The sequence below is a fragment of the Sinocyclocheilus rhinocerous genome, unplaced genomic scaffold (genome assembly GCF_001515625.1).
Source record: "Sinocyclocheilus rhinocerous isolate Xijiao unplaced genomic scaffold, SAMN03320098_v1.1 scaffold216, whole genome shotgun sequence".
In the NCBI taxonomy this organism is placed as follows: domain Eukaryota; kingdom Metazoa; phylum Chordata; class Actinopteri; order Cypriniformes; family Cyprinidae; genus Sinocyclocheilus; species Sinocyclocheilus rhinocerous.
The window spans coordinates 337,398-363,419 of record NW_015661078.1 but is presented as its reverse complement, the minus strand read 5'-3'; the positions used below and the strand labels follow the sequence as shown (position 1 = coordinate 363,419).

At 37.6% G+C, this 26,022-nt stretch overlaps 1 protein-coding gene across 1 annotated transcript; it reads right to left on the bottom strand.

Annotated features, from left to right (window-relative positions):
- Window positions 1-913: 913 nt before the first annotated feature.
- On the bottom strand, window positions 914-25,695 carry LOC107726239 (microtubule-actin cross-linking factor 1, isoforms 1/2/3/5-like). The gene is made up of 39 exons (XM_016535761.1): window positions 25,122-25,695; window positions 24,887-24,943; window positions 24,625-24,795; window positions 23,429-23,595; window positions 23,132-23,291; window positions 22,945-23,029; window positions 22,597-22,838; window positions 22,276-22,395; window positions 22,070-22,177; window positions 21,754-21,972; window positions 21,222-21,425; window positions 19,947-20,178; window positions 19,597-19,823; window positions 19,152-19,274; window positions 18,943-19,044; window positions 17,987-18,088; window positions 17,719-17,883; window positions 17,480-17,635; window positions 16,379-16,576; window positions 15,264-15,392; window positions 14,994-15,164; window positions 13,710-13,865; window positions 13,417-13,623; window positions 13,199-13,318; window positions 11,167-11,336; window positions 10,934-11,093; window positions 10,660-10,854; window positions 9,310-9,435; window positions 9,076-9,219; window positions 8,083-8,271; window positions 6,971-7,085; window positions 6,727-6,893; window positions 6,472-6,634; window positions 5,084-5,238; window positions 4,409-4,483; window positions 3,809-3,926; window positions 3,384-3,550; window positions 3,133-3,244; window positions 914-2,286 (listed from the first exon to the last, which is right to left on the bottom strand). The coding sequence occupies exons 1-39, from the start codon at window positions 25,683-25,685 to the stop codon at window positions 2,261-2,263; spliced, it is 6,267 nt and encodes a 2,088-aa protein (XP_016391247.1). The 5' UTR covers window positions 25,686-25,695; the 3' UTR covers window positions 914-2,260.
- Between the last annotated feature and the right edge of the window lie 327 nt (window positions 25,696-26,022).

Genomic DNA, 26,022 nt, shown 5'->3' with positions numbered 1-26,022 from the left:
GAGCTTTTGTTATGAGTATTAATTCAGCTAATCTCATTGAGACCTACACTTTCATATCCTCAAAGGAAGTTATTACAACCGGTGCCATGATTGTTCAAAATCAAATTAGACAGTTTTTATGGAAAAAACAAAACAAAACATAAAAAATTACTCTACAGCTGTCTATATACTGGAAATTACACTAATATACATTTTACAGACACTGAGGTGTAAATTTAGATAGACATACAGTAAACACAATGCTAAAATGCTAAAGAACATCCCTAAACAGACTCAAAGCTCGAGAACAATCAAGTATTTAAAGACCTCATGAAATGACAGTTTCTTTTCTATGTCGACGTCCAAGTCATGTTGGATTCCCTTAAAGGGGTCATATGATGCGATTTCAATTTTTCCTTTCTCTTTGGAGTGTTACAAGCTCTTGGTGCATAAAGAAGATCTGTAAAGTTGCAAAGACTAAAGTCTCAAATCCAAAGAGATATTCTTTATAAAAGTTAAGAGTCAGTTGCGCCTACCTATCGTCACTCCGGCCGGGACACAGCATCACAGTATGGTGAGGGGCGTAACATTTCCGTCTCACGCTTGAGGTATTCGGCCAATCACAACGCACTGGATAGCTGGCCAATCACAGCACCGCCTCGCTTTTCAGACCGATGAGCTTTGTAAAAATCGACGCATTTCAGAAAGGCGGGGCATAGAGGAGAAACAATAATGTACAATATGTGGAAAATAATGTTTTTTTTTAACCTTAAACCGCATAAACACATTACATCTTAAATCTCATTACACCAAATACACAAAATAATGTTCTTTTTAGCAACATCATATGACCCCTTTAAGCTCCAACTTTCAGAGTTGGTCAAGTGTTTATCAAAAAATAAAGTTAGTATTATTACTATAAAGATAGTTTTTTAAAATTATAATAAGAATATTGACAGTACAGTTAAACGTGACTCTACTTACATTTCCGCAAAACCGCAAAAAGGTACCTATACATACATTTCACTGCAGTTTCCAGATGAAATGAACACTAGAGGCAGTAAACGCCAACAACTTTTGTTCCTTTTCACACAAATTATGATTACGCGGCAGATTATTGATGAATAAATGCTTATCTTTGCATGTTTTCTTGCACAGTACTCTGTTATGAATACAGAATACTTTTAACAGTGCATTATTTGTAAACTAATACATTTTGACATTTGCATCACATAATCAGCTCCATATGTGTGGCATTTCTAACGCAGTAAACTTGCTTGATAGCGCACCTGGTAAAGCAATTAGCAAGCTAAAATGGCATGCTTGCTTCAGCAAATGTGTTTTTATCTCACATTTGCTTTTGTAAACAATATAGGTTAGATTTCATTGACGAAATGCCATGATATTTACAACAACCAATGTAATAAAACATTGCCACCGTCACATTTAACTTTTTCAGAGACATTTGAACACACTATTTAGCATCGGACTCTAGACCGTTCTGTTTGAAAAGAAAAATTATACAGCGCCTCTTGTAGACATGTCATGTGAAAAATGCATTAAAACATATGTGGAACAATGTATTTCTGGTTTTGCTATTTGCACATTTCAGGAAATTTGGGCATAGTCATGTATTTCGTGGGCTTATTCACCACCGTGAACCATTTTTTACTATTTGCTATTGCTAATGGTGGCAAATAGTATATTTCATGTGGTCTTTAAATTCGTATTCTAGACCCTGAAATATTCTAACACTTCAAACCTGAGGATAAAATAGCCACACTTACACAAAACAATAAAATAGACCCCAAAAGCAGAGCTTATCATAAAGCCTAAACCATAAGACAGCAGTATTTTGGTGTGTATTTTGCATCACTAACTGTGGGGTGAAACTGATACAAAGGCAGTGGCTTTATTCTTGAGGATGCAGGGTCAGATTGAACATTTGTCCCTACATCAGGCAACTACAGTAAAATAAAGACATCTGTGCATATATGCTGTGTAAAGCACTACATAAGCTATTGCTCTTTAATACTACAGGCGTCGTGCTGCTCGAACCCATGCGAAACATTCCAGCGGTCTCTCGTTACATACAAAGCAGGGAGTCTGTGAAGGTAACAAAACAATGCTATGCTATGAAACGGATGGCGTAACACACCTCAGAGCACTAGTGACCAGCCATGAGAGGCTGTGTCTGAATGTGGCCACTGATCTGAGGCCTGCTGGGGTGGTTTTTCTGTCCATCCTGTGGATTGAGCTCATGGTACGGGACAAGATGTAGTCATGTTGGTGGTCTTTCTGCCTCTTCTAAAGAAATGACAAAATCACTCAATGTACTGATAACCTATTTGGACTCGGCTAACAAAAAGAAGACAAAAACAAATTGCAAGGTCCCAAAAGTTTAAAAAGTCACAAAATGTGAATTAAAAATAATATTTAGACCGTGAAAATAGAATTCACACTGGGGGGGAAAAAAAACGGTAATAATATCCTTGAGATATTAAAGCTTTTTAGAGAATGTACACTAATGTTCAGAAGTTTAGGATTAGAACGAGTTTGTTGTTGTTGTTGTTTTTTTTTTTAATTAATACTTTTGTTCACTAAGGTCGCATTAAATTATCAAAAGTGCCAGTAAAGACATTTATAATGTTACATTTACAGTTTTCTATTTCAAATAAATGCTGTTCTTTTGAACTTTCTATTCATCTGTGAATCCTGAAACATAAAATGCATCACGGTTTCCACAAAAATATTCGTCAGCACGACTGTTTTCAACATTGATCTTTCATCAGTCAGATGATGTATAAATCCCAATTTCAAAAATTGACACTTATGACTGGTTTTGTGGTCCAGGGTCACATATTATTATGATTTCTGAAGATCATGTGACACTGAAGACTGGAGTAATGATGCTGAAAATTCAAAAAAATAAATTACATTTTACAAAATATTCACATAGAAAACAGCTACTTTAAATTGCAATAATATTTCATAATATTACAGTTTTTAATGTATTTTTAATCAAATAAATTAAAATAAACTGCCAGATTTCTTTCATTTGTTTTAACCATATCCTAAAACAATTTTATATTTAGATATTTTTATGACATAAAATATGGTAAATGCAGACTGCAGCAGAGGCGTGAGTTTAACCTGGAGGTGAAGGTGAGTCGATGTCGGCAGAGAAATGCTCGCTCCCTAATGCTGCAATAGAGCTCCTGGGTCGGATGCACCTCTCACCAGAGAAACTTCTGCGTAGCAATGCCTATATCAGCACAAAAACAGAGTTACTTTATAAAAATCAATCTGAGCAGTGACACGTAGGCACAAGAAACATTTGGAGCATCTCAGTTTTGTACTGTATGTATGAAAGCGTTTGGTTAGTTAGCGGTTAGCTGGTGTACCTTGCGTGTCAGCGGGCTGCTGGGAGCCGAAGCGCTGCTGTATAAACTCAGGCTGGAGTTAGATCTGCTGACGGTCAGGCCTTTAGCACTGCTTCTGCGGCCCGACGCCTCGAACGCGTCCGGAGAGAGATACTTCTCCTTTATCTTTAGGTTTGTGCGTCCCTTTACTGTGTGTGAAGAAGGAATGATGCATAAAAGTCTTTACTGACACTACAAATAAAATAAATGCATCCTTGCTAAATAAGTATTATTAATAAGCAGGAAATAGGAGTTTACTGAGGCAAAAATCGTAGTTAATAGTTAGTTAATAGTGAGAATTGGTCTGAAGTGTGACCTATTAGATAATATTACAAGCTGTCAGTATATTGTTTGTCCTCTGATTTAATCTACAATAAGCTGATTTTGAATTATTGTGAGATATTCACCTCTACAGGGGTCATTCTTCACTAGAAACTCATCTAATGCTGTCCATCCACCACCAACTCGAACCATCAGAGAGCTTCTGAGAATACGAACCATCCGCAACTGCTGAGAGTCTCCAAACTGGTGAAAATCGCAGATTTTAATGAAAAACATCATATGATATCATCAGGCATGCAGTCATGAATATATAGCTGTGCTGCTCCATTTACACCTGGTATTAACATCTGATTCGAGCATGCATATACTCGTTGGTTCTGGTTTTAGTCCATTTAGTCCAGGTCCGTTTAGCGTTCACACTGAGTGACATCTCCTGTGATGAGGTATGCTTGAGCATTCTGTGCTTTTTAGGATTGATTGGTTCATTTAGATGTCTTTGGTCCACGTTATGTTCATATATCAGTTAAACCACACCAGAGTTAGTTTGAAAGCGGACTGAGACCCATCTTTTCTGCTTGTTTGGTGTGCACCAAGGTTTGGATGGCAGTGTTCACTTGTATTCAAATGGGGATCTATGTCACCCGATTACTTGTGATCAGATCACGCAAGACCAGGTGTAAATACCAGATATAAACAGCATGATTGGTACCTAGATTTTCACTCACCCTGTAGCGATTTGCACTAATTTGCTCTACTAGAAATCTCTTTGGACAGTTGCATTGAGAGACCTGACGACTCACCTGCAGAATTGAGTTTTTTATTAGTCGTCTTACAGAAATACTCAATGTAGACAGAATATAGAAACAGAACTACACACACCTCCTCATTGATTTGGTCTGCATCTATCGTCTTTCTGTAAGGGTCTCGGCTTGGATGGAGGGTACTCACAAATTCGTAGTAGTCAATGAATCCATCAGCGTTAACATCAAATATGTTAGCAACCGCAGTCATTTCCAGGGAGTTGGTGGGAAATTCTGTACATTTGCAAAGTCAAATATTGCAAACAGTTACATATATACCCATACTATTATTACCCATGTATTAAGAGTGATATTGCCATATATGTTCCGACAAGGCGCTATATAATTTTCACATACGTTCTCTAGGTGGATGAAGAAATGCTTATAACATATATAAAATCTCCATAGTAAAATTTGTTTATGTACATGGGTCAAAGACCTTAAGATGTCCGCATCAAAAGAAATGTACAAAAGTGATTATATGTCCATAGAAAGCATATTAAATGTAAGTAAAGTGTCTACTTTTAAGGTTTGTTTTTTATTAGTCGTCTTACAGAAATACTCAATGTAGACAGAATATAGAAACAGAACTACACACACCTCCTCATTGATTTGGTCTGCATCTATCGTCTTTCTGTAAGGGTCTCGGCTTGGATGGAGGGCACTCACAAATTCGTAGTAGTCAATGAATCCATCAGCGTTAACATCAAATATGTTAGCAACCGCAGTCATTTCCAGGGAGTTGGTGGGAAATTCTGTACATTTGCAAAGTCAAATATTGCAAACAGTTACATATATACCCATACTATTATTACCCATGTATTAAGAGTGATATTGCCATATATGTTACGACAAGGCGCTATATAATTTTCACATACGTTCTCTGGGTGGATGAAGAAATGCTTATAACATATATAAAATCTCCATAGTAAAATTTGTTTATGTACATGGGTCAAAGACGTTAAGATGTCCGCATCAAAAGAAATTTACAAAAGTGATTATATGTCCATAGAAAGCATATTAAATGTAAGTAAAGTGTCTACTTTTAAGGTTTCAAATAAGTTTTTGGAGAATAAAATGTTAAAATTTGGTTGAAATAATGTTACATTGTCATTCAGTGTAACACAATATTTATGTAAAAATTCAAACAACATGCTTATTCTGACGTGTGCATATTAAAATATATAAAAGAATAAGGGAGCATATTAAATTTTATTGTGTTTAAAATTAGTAAAAATTCTTACTGACAAGTGGGCAAAACCTAGGATAGTGGCAAATTTTAAAAATGTAAAATTACAACTAATTAGTATTTGGGGTGAAAGTAATTAGTCTTTTAATATGTCATAAATTGATTTTTGTTGTAAATATGCCTGACAAGAATGTAAATCAGGGAAAAATGTGTAATATTAATTTTTTGCTCGGAAAAAAAAAATTGCAGTTAAATTAAACATTAAAACAACAACAATTTAAAGCAGTATTACACTTATTGTTTTTATGCTTAAACCCTTTTTAGTTTTTGACCCACATATATTAATGATATCTATATGATGATGTTTATATAGTATTACATGTAGCAACCATATATGTCAGCAATATATATATGCAACTATATTAAAACAACATATACACACAAAATGTGTTTGTTTATATATGTTTTTGCAATTCTTTTTTTTTTTTGTAAATAAGTGCCTATTTTTTCATATTTACTTGACTGGATTTAGGATGGATATAAAAAATCAGAAAAAGTATTACATGTACAGTACATAAACATACATATTTCTATGAGCCTTATATATATATATATATATATATATATATATACACACATATATAGTATATATATACATACATGAAATTTTAATTTTCATATATGTTTTTACTTCATATGACAATATATTTCATGTACATACTGTATATTATTTTGTATATGAGTATCCACCCAAACAACTCAATGCAAAAAATCAGCAACCAAGAGTTTTAATGCTCACTAGAGGCCAGAACGCTGCTGATGAACTCTTTGTGAGTGATTCGTCCATCCTGATCGCGATCAATGCTACGAAAAACATCCAGTATCCGGGATTTGAGGTGACTTATCCACTGCATGTATCTTTTCCGCCAGATGTTGAAGTCAAAATTAGCAAACTCCTCCAGCTGCATGTGTTAAAGAGACGGTTCTTAGACAACCACATGGATTCAAACACAAACGTATTCTTTTATCAAAGCTAGAGCGCGGTCATGATCACCTCTTTCAGCCTCTGCAGATGTTCCTCTAGTCTGCTCTGTCTGCCGTGGGCCAGGAGCCAGAGTTTCCTCCACTGACTCACCAGCTGACTCATCACAGGTGTCTGAGGGTCCAGTTTCTCAAGTGGAAGAGGAACAGACGGCGGGGGCTTCGCTGTGCCTCTCCTCTCTATGCATGAATACAATCCAAAGACATTACATGCACACAATAATCACAGCAGCGGATCACACTGATTCTTTACTCACTTGCTGGTGCTTTGCGACCGGGGGAAACCTGCTGCTTGGGAGCCAGCTTGTGTTTACAGGATTTTGTGGCATTTTCAATTTCTGGTACCTTCCCTTTCATCTCATCCATGAAATCCTGCAGAAGAAACAGGAGCATTTCCTGACCTTAAACCTTCATCATGGTTTTGTTTTGAACTTTTTAGAGGCAAATCTGCTCTGATTTTTTAATTGTTGCTCTATGCACATCAGTGTTAATTTAGTATCATTATGACACAATTGTAGTTTTTTATCAAGAGTTTAAAAACGTTTTTTGTTTCATTTTGTTGTGTTTTTGCCATTTTTATTACGTTTTTTTAAATCTGCCTCTTTTTATTCATATTCATATAGATTTTATTCATATTTATTTCAGTTTTAGCTTTAATTATTTTAGCACATCAAGGTAAACTAAATAAAACTAGCTAAAATAAAACAAGTTACATTTTTTTTTAAATATTATTTTATTTTCATTAATGTTAATTTTATAAATAACAAATTTTTTTTTTTGGTGTTATTTTTTGTTAACTATAATAACTCTAATGTACATATGCATCTGATTGTTACAGTGCTTCTCACCATAAGCATTTTAAAGATGACTTATAATTTTTTTTTTTGTGGATATTTTGAAATATTGTGGATTGATATTACTTCACTAGGTTTTTTTTTTGAGACACTGGACAAAACAGGATACAAAACAGCATAATTACAAAAAAAAAAAAAGTTGGCATATTACATCATTTTGATAAAAAAAAAAAAAAATCAAAGCTCAAAGCAATCAAAGCAATAATCATGAAGCTCAAAAAAGGTGAAATTTAGGAAGAGGACTTTCAAGATAAAGACTGACTTTGATCATATTTATATTTCTACTTTTCTTAAACAGATAGTTCACCCCAAAATGATAATTCTGTCAACATTTACTGTATGTCGTTCCAAAATTGTATGACTTTATTTCTTCAGTGGAGCATACAAGAAAGTTATTTTTCAGCAGAAGAAAGTAAGTTATACAGGTTTGAAATGACATAAGTTAGTAAATGATGAGAGAATTGTCATCTGTGTTTGAAGTTTCATGTGAATAGATTGTTATTGGCTGTTAGTACCGTGTGCTGAGTGATGAGACCTGCAGTGAGCTCTAGGTCTTCAGGCAGCGGCTCCTGATCCTTCAGATTGAGAGACTCTTCAGCGGAGGAGATCCAGTCCAGTAATCGCTGGATCTCCTCTCTCTCTGCCTCCAGAGCAGACAGTGTGGTCTGGATCCTCTCGGCCTGCTGCTTCGCCCACGTCTGGACCTGAGCCATGAAATCACACATATAACACGCTCGTACCTCTACACACAGTCATGGATATACAGAACACAACTCAACACAACAGTGACCGCAAGTTTTTTGTTTTTAAATCACATTCATTTTCTCCATAGTCATTCAAATTTTTCATCACTGACTGCAAAATAATCGCTGTTTGCTTAACCCTATAAAGCCTACAGTAATATATTTGATACACACATTTATGAGGCCTCTAAATGATCAACACGATCAAAACTATGCTGACACAATATTACTACATGACTTCTGTTGTCTGATTGATAGTTTAGATTTTTATTTTTTTATTTTTGCTGTCAAATCTTTACTGATTTTTATAAAGTAAGTGTAAGAATAACTTTGATATTGTTAGTAATATTTCAAGATGAACACTTAGGTATACTTGATTATCTATACATACATTTTATAAAAAATTTTCAAATACGAGTCTCAAATCTGATCCTCAGGATCTTTTGAGGAGTGTTTATTTCTTCATCTCTCAATCATCACTGGATTGCATTGCATCTTACTAAGACACATTATTGGTGATATAGATAGAGTGACGACTGATATTTATATCATTTTATGTAAGTATCTGCAATACTATTATAAAGATCTCATTGATTTACATTACAATATTTTTAACATTAGTTTCACAGAACCATATTTCATCACTTCAATCATCACTTCTCTATTGGAAAGTGAATGTAACTTCCAGACCCCGACTGTTTCAGATTAGATTACATTAGATTTCAACTAATTAATATCTAATAATCATAGTCTAACTGGGCTCACCTCTTCATAGCGAGTCTTTGTGATGCTGATCCATGATTTGATGGTGATGACAGAGTCCGGATGGCAGGAGGACAGAATCTCCTCGCCCAGTTTGCGAATGTTTTCTAGCGCTGTCTGCTGAGCATTCAAGGAGCTCATCGACTCCTGCAGATCACAAAGACATTAATATGAAGCTCATATGATACTGTACGACTCTCTGGACTGGACTATTAAATGAGTCCGTGTCCGCCGTACCTGATGACAGGTATGAAATGCCAGAAGAGCCTCCTCTTCCTCAGGCAGCACTCCGTACTTCAGGACCCTCTCAACATCCGAAAGATGATCCTGGAACGAGTGAACCATTCCATCGAACTCTTCCGCCTGAGAACCAATCAAACATGTCTGAATGTACCTCACAAACATTCATCACCATCAAGAAAAAAAGACATGTAGTTCGATGTTATTTTGGAATTTTAGTACTTCAACTTAAACTATAAGAGAAGTACAAATTTTGTCACAACTAGCTGAAAATAAAATATTTTTTTATTCTATTTTATTTCTGTAGTGTGCAATATGTTGGTATTATCAAATAATATGTACAATGTGAATGAGTAAGGAAAAAAAAAAAACATGTGCAGTGATATTTTTGTATTACCAAACTTTATTTATTTATTTTTTTAATATTTTATACTTTCATTTTAATTGTAGTTAAAGTTTTAGTCAAGTACAAATTTTGTCACAACTAGCTGAAAATAAAATATTTTTTTATTCTATTTTATTTCTGTAGTGTGCAATATGTTGGTATTATCAAATAATATGTACAATGTGAATGAGTAAGGAAAAAAAAAAACATGTGCAGTGATATTTTTGTATTACCAAACTTTATTTATTTATTTTTTAAATATTTTATACTTTCATTTTAATTGTAGTTAAAGTTTTAGTAATATATATATATATATATATATATATATATATAAGTTTGTATTTTAATAAATATTTTTTCAGTTTTAGTCATTTTAGTAGGCCTACTTCAATTTAAACTAAAAGAAAATAAGAAATGTTGTCTTTGCGACTCACTGAAATTAATTAAGTTTCAGTTTTTTATTTTCTATTTCTGTAGTGAGCAATATGTTGGGATTTTCAAATATGTTATCTCATCATTCATCACCATCAGTACAGGGTTACTTTAGTATTACTATACTTCGTATTTATTAATATTTTAAATTTGTTTTCATATTTTGCTTTTTCATTTTGATTGCAGTTAACGTTTTAGTATATTTTTACTGTATTCAATCAATTTTATTAGTTTTTTATTTTTAATGTTTTTTCTTTATTTTGATTTCAGTTTTAGTTTAAGTAATTAGTAATTTAGTAACTAAAAAAATATACATTTTGCCTTTGCAACTGTCTGCAATAAAATAAGTTATTATATTCTATTTAATTCCATTAACATTTGTTTTATTTCAATTAATGCACATTTAAAAAAAAATCTTTTTAGTTGACAGTAACAACTCTACAGTACCTTGAATGTCTTTGGATAAAGTGTCAGGCGAATGCATGAGTGAAATATAAGTGTTTGTGATGATCAGTGGCGTGTGCTGGTACCTGTTGCAGCGCGGCCTCTAGTCGAGTCTGTCTGGACACAGAGAGTTTACACACGACCTCCCAGCGGCCCTCCAGCTCCTCCATCTGCTCCTGCAGCCAGTGTGCATCGGCCGTGCTGCTCCGCGTCAGATCCCTGACGGAGCGCTTCAGCGTGCGGATACAGCTGGCACGCTTCCCGAGCTCCCGCTGGAACACCTGCGCATCAGAGAAGGAGCAGAGCTCACCTACAGCAGCTCAAACACACAGAGTCAGTATATCCTGAGACGTGCTGTACCTTGTGCTTGTCAATCAGATTGCTGACCAGGTCTTTTTCACCACAGACAGGCACATCTTCAGCCAGCTGTGGCTCGGCTCTGTACAGCCAGTCATTAAGAGCCTGCAGAGCATCAGTGAATCTGCCTGAAAACAGCAGAGCCTCTTCCAGCTTGTGTTGCCTTGGGACAGAAAAGCGGAGTTTAGAGCTCAGAAACAGACTCACAGTGCACTACAGAGCTCCCGTCGGCTCACCTCTCGCTGGATTTGCCGCTGATGGTGTCCCATGAGTCTCTGAGCTCAGACACCATGTTCTCCAGGTGCTGCGTGTCTTCAGGACTCTGGGCTTTCTCCTGCAGCGAGCGGCCTCTCTTCAGACAGGCCTCGTACATGGGCCGCTTCGAGCGGAGCAGCTTCTGGAAGCCCTGAAAACATACAAATCCACTTTATAAATCAACCATTGTGAAGAATGCATGACTTCTGTGGTAAAATTTACAGTGTGGTTTATACTTTTTTTTAAAATAGATTATTTACTTTCACTGTCCAGTTTTACTTCACTTTTAAGGGGCACCAGATCATCAGAAATGGTTCCTTATTCCTGATCTTGATCATACTGATGCTTCTTTTTGTAGCGTCTGGACCACTCAAACACACAATATATATTTTGTTTATGGTTCTATAACTTCATATTCCTTATTTCTCTTCTCTTTACTGCGTTAAGCTTTTAACCCTTTCCTATACCAACTGTATGTGTGTGTGTGTGTGTGTGTTTATGTGTATGTTAGACCAGTTTAAGTGTGTATTTGTATGTTAGACCAGTTTAAGTGTTTATGTGTATGTTAGACTAGTTTAAGTGTTTATGTAGTTAATAAAACCTTACTTGTGTCACACTTGACGTTGTTCATTGTTTGCTCATAACTGGAGTCCCTAATCATGCAGATTTATGCTACAAGCTCTGTGTAGAGTTGTACAGTAAGAAAGTTATTTCCCTTAACCAGGAAATTAACGTTCTTAGAATTTACAAGACAGTTGACCCTGAGAGGTCAAGTAAATATCTACAGCGGATCTAAAATATTCATAATTAATTATAACTAGTTATGATTAATTATTCATATTTCCCATGAGCTGATTCGTTACATTTTAGTAATATTTTGAAGTATGGTATATCATATGACTCTATCTATCTATCTATCTATCTATCGTCTTCACTCACAATTCAGACTTTTTTTCTCTGAATTCTGAGTTTACATTTTGCAATTCTGTTTTTTTTCCTGCCACAGAATAAAAAAAAAAAAAATTGAAATTATATATATATAAATATTTTTTTATATATTATAAAAAAATATTTTTTTTCACATTTGCAAGTTTATATCTCACAATTTAGATTTTTTTTTCTTCTTGGAATTGTAAGTTTACATCTCACAATTCTGAATTTATATCTTACAATTCTGACATTTCTTTTTTCCCAGCTCTGAGTTTATATCTCACAATATATACTAAAGTATATCCATTTTTTTCTTATTTTTTGTTTAACAAAAAATTAACATCAATTAAAAAAATGTTTAACACCAATTTTTCTTTACAAAAAGACACTCCTTAAATTCATAAACACTTTTGTGATGGCAAAATATTACAAAACATTGTATAACATTTTGCACTTTGTGATGCAAAACATTACTAAGTGATTTTTTTGATACTTCCAAAACTACACTGTAGAAAATTACTTTTTTTTTTAGAGATAAAATTATTGGAGTATGTTACAATAAAATACTATTTCAGTCTTTCTACTTCAAAATTTCATGTGTCAACAAATTCAATTCAGTGTAGAGATGCACTGATACTAAATTTCTCAGCCGGGAACCCACGTTTATGGCGCTGCGTCAATTAGTTTTTATTGCTTTAGACAGCCATAAATTCGACACAAGAAACATTTTCTCCATTCAAGTTGCTGTCTGACAGGTTTTTCCGAACCCTTTTGATCGACAGGATATAATCAGACCTGATCATCAGCTGTTTTTAAGCAATCACCAATATCCGATATACTAATAATGGCTTTTATCAGTCAATACCGATTATTGGCCGATACATTGGTGCATCCCTAATTCAATGACTTTTTTTTTTCAAATACAATGTAAGATATATCAAAGAAAACCAAAGTTTGCCGGAAACTATTTGCAGTGTTAATGCAGCACTGGTCTAAAGGCCAACCCGTCTCCTGAGCCGAAACTCTCTCACACTGGCCTCAGAGCAGCGGATCATCCTTACTGAGTCCTGAGATGTGAAGTACCTTTTGTTCAGTGAGCTGCTGTTTGATCTCTTCCTGTGACACAGAGATCTCTTTGTGTGTGTCCAGCGTCTGTTCAACCTCCGTCATCCAGTCCACCAGCAAGTGCCACGATTCACTGAACTGTGGAAGTGAAAAGCACAGACGTTTAGTATTTGCCAAATGATTTCCTGGGAACAGGTCTTTCTGTCGGTGTTGTAGTTCATATGAGAAGTCGATACCTGTTTAGCATGTCTTTTGTCGTCCTCGAGTGTTTTCCCCCTGTCTGTGGTGTGTTGGAGGAGTTTCTTGAATCGGTCCTGAACGGTCATGATCAGGTTCTGCACCACATCGCAGTCTTCCTTTCTGCTGAGCTCGGAGAGACGTGTGGCAGCGGTTTCCACGCTCGTCTTCCTCTCTCCGTAAGACTGCACCTCACCTACCAGCACCTGCAGACGACAGGACTGAATCACACAGACACTCACAGCAGCACACACACAGATGCAGGCGCAGACGCAGACGCAGACGCACATACCCTGTGCTCCTGAAGCTGAGCGCAGACGGTGTCCAGGATGAAGCTGGGCGCAGGCAGAGTGTTTATGGTCTCCTCACACTTGGCCATTTTGGTCAGCAGGTCCTGGACATTACTGTTAAACTCCTTGGCAAGACCAAGCCCCTCTGTTAACTTTGCCTAAAAAAATCAGGGATATTATAGTTGACTAAACTAAGACCGTAAAAACATTTTTGTTACTTGAAATAAAATCTAATTTAACTGAAATACAACTAAAGAAAATAAAAATAAAAATAACTTTTTTTTTAAAATTTCATATTCATTTCATATCATTCATTTCATATCATTTAATTTACCATTTAAATTTCTTGGGCAACATTTCTCATTTTTATCAAACCTGATGTACTAAAATAAATAAATAAATAAATAAACAACATATTTAAAAAAATTGGGGAAAACAAAAACAAACACACACACACACACACACACACACACACACACACACACACACACACAGAGTGTGTGTATTGCATACTGTTTCCAAGCAATAGCATATCATAACATAAAGCTGAAAATCTAAATGATTAAAAAATAATAATTACATAATTTAGATAATAATAATTTAGATAGTTTAATTTACTATAAATAAAAATGATCTGAATTTAAAAAAATGTAAAACGTTGATGTAGAAAAGTATTTTGTTTATTTTAAGATTAGCCAGAAGAAATGAATATTTTAATAATTTTACTTTGAAAGTATTAATGTCAACAGATCATCACAGCCACACTTCTGGAGTAAATAACATTTTTACTTTCTTTGGTTACACTTTGTAATAAAGTTCCATTTGTTAACATTAGTTAACTTCATTAGCTATGATGAACTAACAATGAAAAACAATTCTAAAGCATTTATTCTTTTCAGGTCATTTTAATTTCACTCATTTACTCATATATTATATAAATCAAAAGTATGTGTCAATTTTATTTAATGGACCTGAGCTGGCAAGAACTAACAATAAACAGTAGTGTTTTTATTAACTAACATTAATGTAACTAACAAAGATGAATAAATACTATAACAAAAGTATTGCTAATTGGTAGTTTATATTAGTTAATGTATTAACTGACGTTAACAACTAGGATTGTGAAGTGTTACTCTTCTTTTTAATTATGTATACAGTAAATAATAATGTATATGTAAAAATGCTTTTAAATTCAAGTAAATTAAACTCTCACAACTTTATGCAATACTATGTTGTAAGCCTGTAGATATAGGTGGCTATAATTATGCCGAATACACCGTCATCACCTTTCTTTCTTGCATTTTAGCATAGACAGCGCTCCATTTCTGCTCCAGCATGCATAAGCTATGCTCCGTGCTGGAGCCCCGGGCCACTTCACGTCCCTCCAGCATCCTGTGGATGGCGTTGCGAACATTTGTGTAGGCGTGCATTTTAGAATCCATCTCATTACACAACTCCTGCAGCGCAAGATACAGAAACGAGTCATGTTTTATAAACAGAGTTTGTGGGGTTAAGACTCCCAAATGTTCAGCATGCAGAATTAAAGTCCTCATTACCAAATGAGCGCTCAGTCTCTCGTTGGCAGAGTCTGGCATTCCCCACACGGTCTTACTGGACGACAGCCTCAGGTCTGTGTGCTCCAGCCACTGCAGGAGATCCTGGATCTCCATGGTTACGTCCTGAACCTGCAAACCAGTTATAAGGGCTGAGTTTAAAATACACCGCAAATCAGCACTGAATTATCTAAAACTTCTGCCTGAGCTTAAACTTATATCTTGTATATATATATATATATATATATATATATATACACACAGTATATCAGCATTTAGCTGTAATAGAAAGCTTTCGTAACATCATAAATGTCTTTGTCACTTTTGATCGATTTAATGCATCCTTGCTGAACAAAAGTGTTAATTTCTTTAATTTATTTCCAAAAAAAAACTGATAAATGCTGTTCTTTTGAACTTTCTTTTCATCAAAGAATCCTGAAAAAATTGTACACAACTGTTTTCAACATTGATGATAATCAGAAATGTTTCTTGAGCGGCAAATCAGCATTAGAATGATTTCTGAAGATCATGTGACACTGAAGACTGGAGTAATGATGCTGAAAATACAGCTTTGATCACAGAAATAAATTACAGTTTAACATATATTCACATATAAAACAGTTCTTTTAAATTGTAAAAATATTTCACAATATTACTGTTTTTGCTGTATTTTGGATCAAATAAATTCAGCCTTGGTGAGCAGAATTAACTTCTTTAAAAACATTTAAAATTTTTACAGACCTAAAACTATTGAACGGTAGTTTACACTCAAAAACTGAGATGCATAAGCTCAATCAGATCAGATCAATGAGGTCTACGATCAATCAGTTCCAGAAAGAAATACAGAACCTGTGCTAACTGAAAGAAAACAAGTTGACAAAAACATTGAATCCAAGATTTGGTGATAGCATGGCATAATGAGAGATTTACAAGAAATTTTTAAAATGCTGGTTATTTTTGACTAAGAACACCAAATTAGGTAAAAGATTTTCAGCACGGTTTAGGATTACGTAATTTTTTGAGGAAAGGGGAATGTAAACATAAACACAATGGGACTGAAACTTACTAAAACCATTCTATTTGATTGAATTCTGTAATCTGGTTTATTTGCTGGTCACCTGACTGAGGTTATTTTCCAGCTCTAGTTGTCTGCGCTCTGTCTCACAGCGCACAAATTCCCAGCGTTCGTTCAGCTGTTCCAGACGAGTCTGCAGGACATGTGAGCTGTCTCCCGCCCCAGACTCCATCAGGTTTCTGCCGGCCTGGTTCAGAGAGTCTACCGTGTGCACATGGGACATCACATCATTCCACAGAACCTAAATGCACACAACAAAGCACTTTTGATTAAAAGCAGTAGCCAGTATACAGTACAGACTGTGTAAAGTCTGTGTAGGATGCAGTAAGCAGTGGCTGGTATATAGCTTAATCTTTTTTATTGACGACTGCTGGCTAGCTGACAACTTCAATTTTTTATTCTATGACCATATGGGTGAACATGATTTCACCAAGTACAACGTGTTTCTGGATCAACATCCTTTTTGATCCTGGAACAATATTCTAATCAACCAATCGGAATTGAGGGATATGTTTACAGGAAATGTCAGTTTTAGGCTTACAACCAGAGTTACATGCTTCTGCACCTTTGCTATTCAGCTATCATTTCCCTCAGATTTTAGGGATACGATATGGTAGGGATAGGGTTAGGGTAATATTAGTAATGTTGTTCCAGGACATCAACGTTCTGTTAACGTTTCATTAAATTATGAAAACATCCAGTTTTGCCTCAATAAACTCCTAATTTGCCGCTTAATAATAGTTAGTAACGTAGTTGTTCAGTTTAGGTATGTGTTTTTTTTTTTATTTATGTTTTAAAAAACTTATAGGAATGTTATTTTTTAATGTTCTCTGCACATTTTGAAACAAGTAGGAACAAAAAAAAAAAACCGCTAGATGAACATCCAACTAAAACGTTTCAGAAATTAAACATTCCATGAGTTTTTGTACTTGGAACTGTTGTAGAACTGTTGCTCATAACATTGAGAGAACCTTGCCAGAACGAACCGAGAACATTCCTTGTTACTATGCAGCATTCATTAAGCAGTCCACTAGTGTTTCATTGGAAACGAGCATAAATCACTGCAAAAGTGAGGACACAACATTGGCGCAAGAATTTGTATATAAAAACATGCCACAGACAAACTTAGAGTTTGTGTTTGTACCTTGTGCTTGGCTAGCTCTATCTCACAGGTTTGCAGGTCGATGCTGATTGGCTGAAAGGCTTGCAGTAGGTCAGCCGTGTGGGAGAGCCAGGCGTGCAGCTCATCAAGAGTGTTCTGAAACTGACCCAAGCCCAGCAGAGCACACTCCAGCTGGTGCTGCTCAAAAACACAGTGCTGTCGTTGAAGTACCATTATGATGAAACAATATATATATTTTTTCCATTTAGCTGAGATTTTACCTGTCTGCTGACAGTCTCTGACTCCAAGTTGTCCCATCGCTGACGGAAGTCGCACAGTGGAGAGATGGACCCAGGTCGCTCGGTGCCCGGGGAGAGACGACACACAAAGCGATGGTTTAGACTCTCAATCTCGATCTTCTTCTGATAGAGCTCTCGCTTAAATTCCTGAAAGAGAGGTGAAGATGGCATGACCACGAAAGCTCTGATGAAATCCGATTGTGAGAATTCAGTTTTCAGTTTCCAAGGTAAGCTGTTTGTGTGGTCTAACCTTCAGCTCACACAGCTGCTCTTTAACTGATCCCAGGTCAGATCCCACTGAGAACTCCTCGGTGGATTTCAGCTCTGCAGACTTCAGCCACTCAAAGAGTCCCTTCAAGAGAAGGTCTTATTTTTAAACATTTGCAATATTCTCTTGACCCATCCTAGAGTACATATGAATATTTATAAATGCACATTTAGTCAGTTTCTTCCATTGTCTCATAAAGTCAGAGCAACCAACAAGAGATTTCACTGAATTTAATCCAAATTCTCTATGGCTAGCTTTAGCCTCTCTCAGAAGGGCATCCAAAAGCCCTGCCAATTGGCAGGAAACTGGCCAGTCTGTTAGAGATTCATCACTACATCCACACGGAGGCACGAATACTGAAATACTACAACTGTAGACAGAGACCTACCACCACCACCACACTGTGTTTCAATGTTTTCTACAGTAAGTACAGAATTCATTAGGTAGCCTAAAATGTCAGGTTCTGCCTTTTTTTCTGTTGCTTTTATACTTGACAGTGACGTGACGTGTAGCCATGTACGGTGTCCCATACTCGGAATTTGTGTTTACAAATACCAAGACTCAAACCCGTGACCTTTGGGATACAAGTCCAACTCTCTAACCATTAGGCCACGACTTCCCCTTAAGGTAAGGTACTTACTTAAGGTAATGACTGAAAATTAGTTAGACCTATAGTACGCATGGCATTGTACATAATAGACCAATTGTGGTGTGCGAGAAGGTCGGATCTACAAAGAACAGTCAAAGCAATGTAAATACTTGTGCATATAATTTATGAGGACTGAAGAGAGCACGTCAATATGGGGAAAAAAAGCCAAAACCTGGACATTTTAAGTAATTAAGAAATCCCAGCCACGACGTCCAGGAAAAAGAGGATGTCATCCTACATTAGGAATGTTTTGAAAGGAAATGAGATCTGTTTCTTGTGGCTAACTCACCTGCATGCTGTCCTGATAATGAAGAGCCATTCGTAAACATTCTTCTAACTTACTGTTGCACTCTGTCCAGATCTTACTGAGATTGTTCCACGTGCCGTAAAGCTGCGGAGAAAGACCACTGGATAGTGAAATATGAACAATTAAGTGCATTATGTAGGCCTACAGCAGTTTCTGTGGGGTTTAGTCTCATTTAAATTTCAAATACAAACCTCATCCAAACTTTTCGTGACCTCTGGTTTGTCTGTGTCACCACAAGCTGACATGAGTTCCATTCCCAGAATTCCCAGTGTGTCCAGGTCACCTTGCAGAGAATCAATGTCCTCCCTGAGTGTCTGAGAAGGCAGGATAAGAGAGTTTGGATGGTATGAGGCAAATAGTTGATTCAAAACTTTCAGGAATATCCTTAAATAACCTTGCTGAAAGACTAAAACCAGGCAATGAGCATATCATATGTTCTGTTTTGGACGCTAGTCCCCATGATGGGATGTACTGCTAAAGGCTGCTAAAGCAAAACTAGCAAGATTACTCTGGTCAACCAGCTTCACCAACATTTTCAGCATTTCTGGTTCACCAGCTAGACCAGCAATAAACCAGCCAGCCTGGACCAGCATAGAGCAGGGAAACAATGACAACAGTATCACGTTTGTATCCTACCTGCATGGTCTCCAGGCTCTGTCGGATGGTTTCTGAATCTGATCGACTGGAGTTGAGGTCCAGAACAGCCTGCTGGGCATCATTCAGTCCAGCTATCATGTCACTCACTTCATTCCAGAACCTGACTGCCAGATCCAGTAGATTGAGAAGCCACTTCTCCCTCTCCTGAGCTTGCCTTTGAGCCTCCTCCCAGCGGCTTGTTAGACTGCAAACCCGCTCTTGAATAGCTGAAATGACCAAGATCATCACAGACAGACCACGCTTTTGAAACAAAGTGCTTATGTGATGTTTTGTCATGTAATGCTGTATGTGCAAGGAGATGCATGTGATACATTAAGTGCTTGAGGTACCTGTGCCAATGGAACTGTCCCCAAGAGCGCCTGTGTTGGTCAGGAGCTCCTGAGCCTGTGTCCTCACACTGCTGAGATCCAGATCCATTTTAGAGAGCTCAGACAATGTGTGCTTGTTGTTCTGTAGCTGCTCCTGAATTCGTGGGGTGAGGCCTTGAAGAGCCATTGAGGCCTGCATGTGACTACACAGACGCTCCAGTCTCTCTCCAATCAGAGTCATCCTCTCATTCAGCTGACATGGACATACAGAGTGTCAGGAGTGAGCTAGCATTTATGCAGCTAAAATGTGGCAATAACATCTTTCTATACCACTTTAGCAAAACATATGGCTTCTTTGAAAACAGGTTGTATCATTGTAAGGTGGCGTTCCTGTAGCTCAGTTGAGCATGGCGTTAGCAACACCAAGTTCATGGGTTTGAATCCCTGGGAATTTATAAACTGATAAAAGTTATTAAAAAGCTTTTAATAAAAGGTTAATTTTTTTATCCTTCTCTAAGTGTCCGGTACAGTAATCTCAGCCTCTGGTTCTCCCCTTCTCATACAATGGAGTTTTGGGGCATCCATCAGAAGTAGGTCACCTCTGTGAAGGTTTGACTTATTCAAGTTAAAGAAACTGATTTATAGCTAGAAACCATGTTAAACCAAACTACCATAAGAAGTTAATTTAGCTGCATTCTCCAGTATGGGTTGAGGAGAAAAGTCTTGTCTGTCTTGAAAAATAATGCTCAGAAGGCAGAGTTCCAGACATCAAAATGATACTTTATTGCAAGAAGACAATAAAGCTGAGATGCCTGAAGAACATCTGACCATCTCACTCTCAGCTCACAGTTTTATACAGTTGTCAGTGATCTTATTGCAGGTGTTCTCCTCCCAATACTCCCTAACTCTTCCGCCACGGCCAACTCATTAATTGGTCTCTTGTTCTCTGTGTAAGGATGGTAGACTGCCAACTAGCCTATTTCAAAACATATCACAAAGTGATTATTTGGAGTATTTACCTCATAATTTTTATCCAAAGAACATGTTGAAGGCCATGTGGCCCAAAAGAGCAACTTAGTATCAGTGCGGATGCAAACCGCAAACAACTTCAGCTAAAATCCCATTCTTTCCCATGTGACTTCTCTCACAGTCATGTAGGCCATGAGGTCTTCAAAACACATCTGGCTTTCACAGTATTCAAACTGCTTCTACAGTTGTTTTCTATATTTCTATAGGATAAATAAAATAATTACTCACATGCACTAGGAATCAGCATCGAATCTACATGTGTGTCACCTGTGTATAGCGGGGCAGAGACTCGTCCAGTACTCCAGCAGCTTCTCGAACCCTGTCTCTGATGGCCAGGTGCTGCTCTTCAGTGTCCCTGACTTTCTGGCAGAACTCCTGTCCCTGAGCTGCATTCAGGTCTGATAGACGCTGGGCCAGCATGATCAGCCGTGCTATCAGCGGCTTATGCTCTGCTATGGACTCCCTGATGCCCTGTTTGGAAGTAATGGAGCACCATGATCAAACATGGGTGCTTATATTACTTTATCTGAAACTACTAATGAAGTCTAATGATTGCATTACAACAAGTTAAAGAATTTTCCTATGAACTGTGTCCATTAAGATACTGAACACAGTCAGATGGCTATTAAATTCTTGAGAGAATACTGTATACTGCAAAACAATTATTTATTTAGTGAAATGGCCAAACCAGTGTGGATTCCAATGTGTTTGAACTTGAAGTTGTACTATAGCAAATGCAAGCACAAACATGTACATCTGCTTTCAATACCTTGCTCTGAAGAAGCAGGTTGTTTAGTACCTGTAAGAGGTCCTGTTGTTCTCGGAAAGCCTCGTAGTTGATAGTGTTCAGGGTAAACTGACCAATAAGGGCTTTGGTTTCCTGTAACCATGGTAACACCTCAGCATAGCCCTCTGAGAACTGAGACAAGAGCGACTGAGCATGCTCCAGATGAAGCACGACATGCGAATTAGTGGCAGTAGTGACCTGACACTGCTCCTGTAAGGTGTCTATGGAAGACTTTGGAAGAAAAAAAGACATTAGTATTATGTTGTTTCCTGTCTAGGTTCTTATGTCAAAATATTTAAAAAGGTATTAAGAATGTACATTAGCTTACCTGGAGTCTCAGTGTATCCCCATCCTCAGTGTACGTCTGCAGGAGTTCCAAAATCTTCACCATTTTCTCAATGTTAAACTTGTGCTGCAGAATCTCTACAGCAAGTATCTGTAAAACAACAGACATTATATGAATCATTTTGAAGATTTTTACAGCATTTCTAGTATATATGCAGATAAACTATTTGTGAATGTGCAAAAACTCACTTTCTGCTCATTGAGCTGGGATGCAATGACGTCTGGGTCCAGATTAATGGCTCCGAGCTCCTCCAGTGCCAGTGAGGTGTCTCTAAACCAAGCCAACTCTTTCTCAACAGCCTGTTCCAGCTGATTAAATGCAAACAGGGTGATGGGCAAGAATTTAGCAGCTGCTTTTATCCAAAGTGACTTTAGATTTTACATGCCTTGCTTCGGAAGCAGCAGCTTTCTGGTTGCCAGCTCTTATCTTTAAACCACTACAACACAGTGGTCCAGAATGATATTCTGTGTATGTGACTGCATTATGACAATTATCCACCTGTCTCTTACCTTCTGTCTCTCAGAAGAACACAAGACTGCATCTCCAGTCTCAGTCTGGGCAGCAGGAGCCAGCAGCTCTCTCTCGATTCGACCAAGCCACAGGTGGAGGTCTTCCTGACTGGAGGTACATCGACTAGATGCCTCCAAAGCCTGTTCCAGTCTCTGCAGGACATCAGCACTACCCAGACTCATCACTGAGTACCGGATACGCAGACTGTCCACCCGCTCCTGCACCAGCTGGGTTTCCTCCTCTTTAGATTAGCATGTGAAAGACCGAAACATGTTTGAAACATGATCTTGTGGGTATTGTGCAAGGTTTAGTGTATTCAAAGAAAAAAAAATGGCAGGAAACACCACCTGAAATCTTTTCCATGAGCTCATGAGCACATTGTTGGAGTTTCCCCAGTTCGACACTCTTAGCTTTTATCTCTTCCATGACTGCCTAAAAGGTGATAGAGAAATGCAAAAATTGCTTACACACTGAAATCTTGTAGTATGCAAATGTATTAATGGAAAACAAAACATTTTCTAATGTTTTGTTAACCTTGGCCTGTCCTGCAGCTTCTTGCAGATGGAGCATCCCTCTCTCTGCAGAGCGAAGCTCAGCTAAGTCCTGATCCACAGATATAAGCCATTGCTGAAGTCTGTCTGTCCTCTCCTGGAATAGCTGAGCTCTTGGCAGAATGTCCTCCAGAATCTTGTGTCTGTCAAAACAACTCACGTTCCATCACTAATGTCAGATTTACCTACCCAAAACATCTTGTAAAAAAGTCAGTCCGACAGCCCCATCTAAGTGGGTCGATCTGGGAGCAGAATGAGCTGCAGTGAGGACCAGACTGACCTGCTGTTGGTGCCCTGAAGTAGAGCCTCCCACTTGAGTTTGAGCTGTGCAAGCTGCACTTTGGTCTTTTCACCGTCATTTCCCTCAAGCCCCTCTGCCAGGTGTGGACCCTCCTGCATCATGGTCTCCATACTGGGTCTCCTGTCCTCCAGGAGGCGCTGTAAGAGCTGCAGGACAAGAAACTTATTAGAAATGTATTATGCTCCCTCCAAGGGCAAGGCATAGGCTCAGAGACCTGAAGTGCCAGATCCATAATATTATCCAATCTAGAAAAGCACCTAATTGTGCAGTTCTGTGGTTCTCCAGGACAAGAATTGAGAAACACTGGCAAATGGTGGTCCATTTGTCATTTTATGGTGTAAGGCCTAGGTCAACCTTTGCAACTTTCCTACAACTTTTATCTCCAACTTGCTTCAGCACACATGGCCTGTGATTTTTCAAGTGATCCTGAAGACCTTAATTAGCTGGTTCTGGTGTGTTTGATTAAGGTTTTAGCTAAACTCTGCTGGACAGTGGGTCCTCATGAGCAGGGTTGAAGACCTATGGTGTAAGGTGGTCATGAACACCTCCTATGTGCCCTTTGGCAAATTTCATGCTTATACTATTGTTAACACGGCCACTATTGCAACTGCTTTTAAGTGGCTTACATAAATCTGTTAATCTCTGTAGGTCTACAGGCTACTGAAGAAACTTATAGAATTAACTTCCTAAAACAATTTTGTAGAACACCACCCCCCTTGCGTCTTTGAAGATGCTTTGTATGAGGAAGCAAACACACATTTGGTTCATAGAGGTATTGCTCCTTTTGAGAATCTACAAGCTTTATAATGCACCTTGTTCTCTCTTGTCGCACTTAAGCCAAATGCTTGTATCATGTGTCAGAGGAGCATTGTGGGCATTCAGGTATGTTTCACCTTACTCACTAAGCTAACAAAGATGTATATCTCAAAAAGGTGAATTGCTTTTTTTTCCTTCACCCATTCCCATATCATACACAAAGGCATTCAAAGCTTATTATATGCATGAACTTACCCAGTATGCTTCTCAGTTCAAGAAAAGTTTAAGGATTGGATGAGAAATTACACGACAAGGCTTTTAAAATAGGGTAGCCTTTTTTATTAATAATTTATTTAAATATTAATGTATTAGTTTATTGTTTGTTTGTCTATATAGCACCAACTGAGTTTGTAACATACCTTCTGTTCTTGCAGTTGGGCTTTCACCACTTTAAACTCTGAGGATGGAGGTTTTTGATTGGCTGTCAGCTCCTCAATCTCGCAGACCCACGTCAGCAGCATTTCCAGATTTTGCAGGAATTTCAACGGATCCCTGAACTCATCGTTCAGAGCCAAAACACTTCTGCCATCCTTAACATAAGACCAGACAATATGCTAATTCTTCACAAAAAAAAACTTTTTTTAATAAAGTACAATTTAAGAAAAGATCATTGAAATGTACCTTCCATTGATCTAGACTTGATTCCTGGTCTGAACTTGACTGACCATCATTCAGCAGCTGTGAATCAGAACAACTTATTTAATTGCACTGAATAAATTGGTGATGCATTGTTGATACATTGACTCCAATATCAGTTAAATGAAAATGGTAAATGATGATAAAATAAAGGAAAATATGTTAGGTCTTCAATGAAGAACCTTAAAATCGAAAATAAATTAAAATGAAATTGAATGACCTCTGCAAGTTCCTCAGCAGCTCCAGTAAGGACTCTCACAGTTCTAGTAACAATAGGGTCACCTACTTTGCCCGCAGGAGGATACTCTGTCACCTCCACAATCTCTGTAACAATTGTCTCTGTCACTTCTGTGACTTCGGTAACCTCTCGAGTGTTCGGAGGTTTCCAGGACCAGGGACTTCCAGAATCCCTTCTCTGCAGGCTGGCTCTCGTGTCCACGGATCCATACTGACTCAAGGGGGATCTTCTGTACTCTGGAATATTACACCTTCTGGGCAAAGACCCATTTCTTGGTGTTTTTACTGGGGACGGAGTGCTTCGCCAGGCATTGTCCAGAGTGCTGGTAGTGGTGACAGTAGGGGCTGGGGAACTTCTCTGCTTGTCCGGTGTTGGAGTTTGTCGAAGAACCTCTTCCAAGTCCTCTTTCCTTGTCTCTTCTTTAGGAGGCTCTGGGAGCGGCCATTCTCTCCGTTGCTGGTAGCGTTCTTTCAAGACGCTCTCATCTGACTTAACCTTTTTGGACTTTTGTCCCAAACAGCTAGGTCTGCTAATGAGGTTACCCATGATTCTTGAATCCACGGGTTAATCGGGTCCCTGTGCCATACATACAGGAGTTGCCTAAACTACCTACAACACAAGAAAGGTCAAAATGAGAAGATACTTTTCTTAAACAGCAAAAACACCTATATCTTTTCAAGGAAACAGTATTAGTTTCCACTGCAGTCTTCAAAAGAGATTCATCCAGCTCTGACAAAGACCACTAAGCTTAAATCTCAATTAGATTCCTTGCTGTCCTACAAAGGAGTCTTTCACCACTGTCACGCCAACAAACACCACCATCATTATTTAAACGGCAGAGACAGTAACACTTGACTGAGGCTCTGTCCTGACCAAGAGGGGC

Coding starts and splice junctions, on each gene's coding strand:
- LOC107726239 (XM_016535761.1), bottom strand. CDS start 25,685: ATGGGTAACCTCATTAGCAGACCTAGCTGTTTGGGACAAAAGTCCAAA. Junction 13,624..13,709: donor CTCAGCTTCAGGAGCACAGG/GTATGTGCGTCT, acceptor TGTCGTCTGCAG/GTGCTGGTAGGTGAGGTGCA. Junction 6,635..6,726: donor ATCTGCAGAGGCTGAAAGAG/GTGATCATGACC, acceptor TAACACATGCAG/CTGGAGGAGTTTGCTAATTT.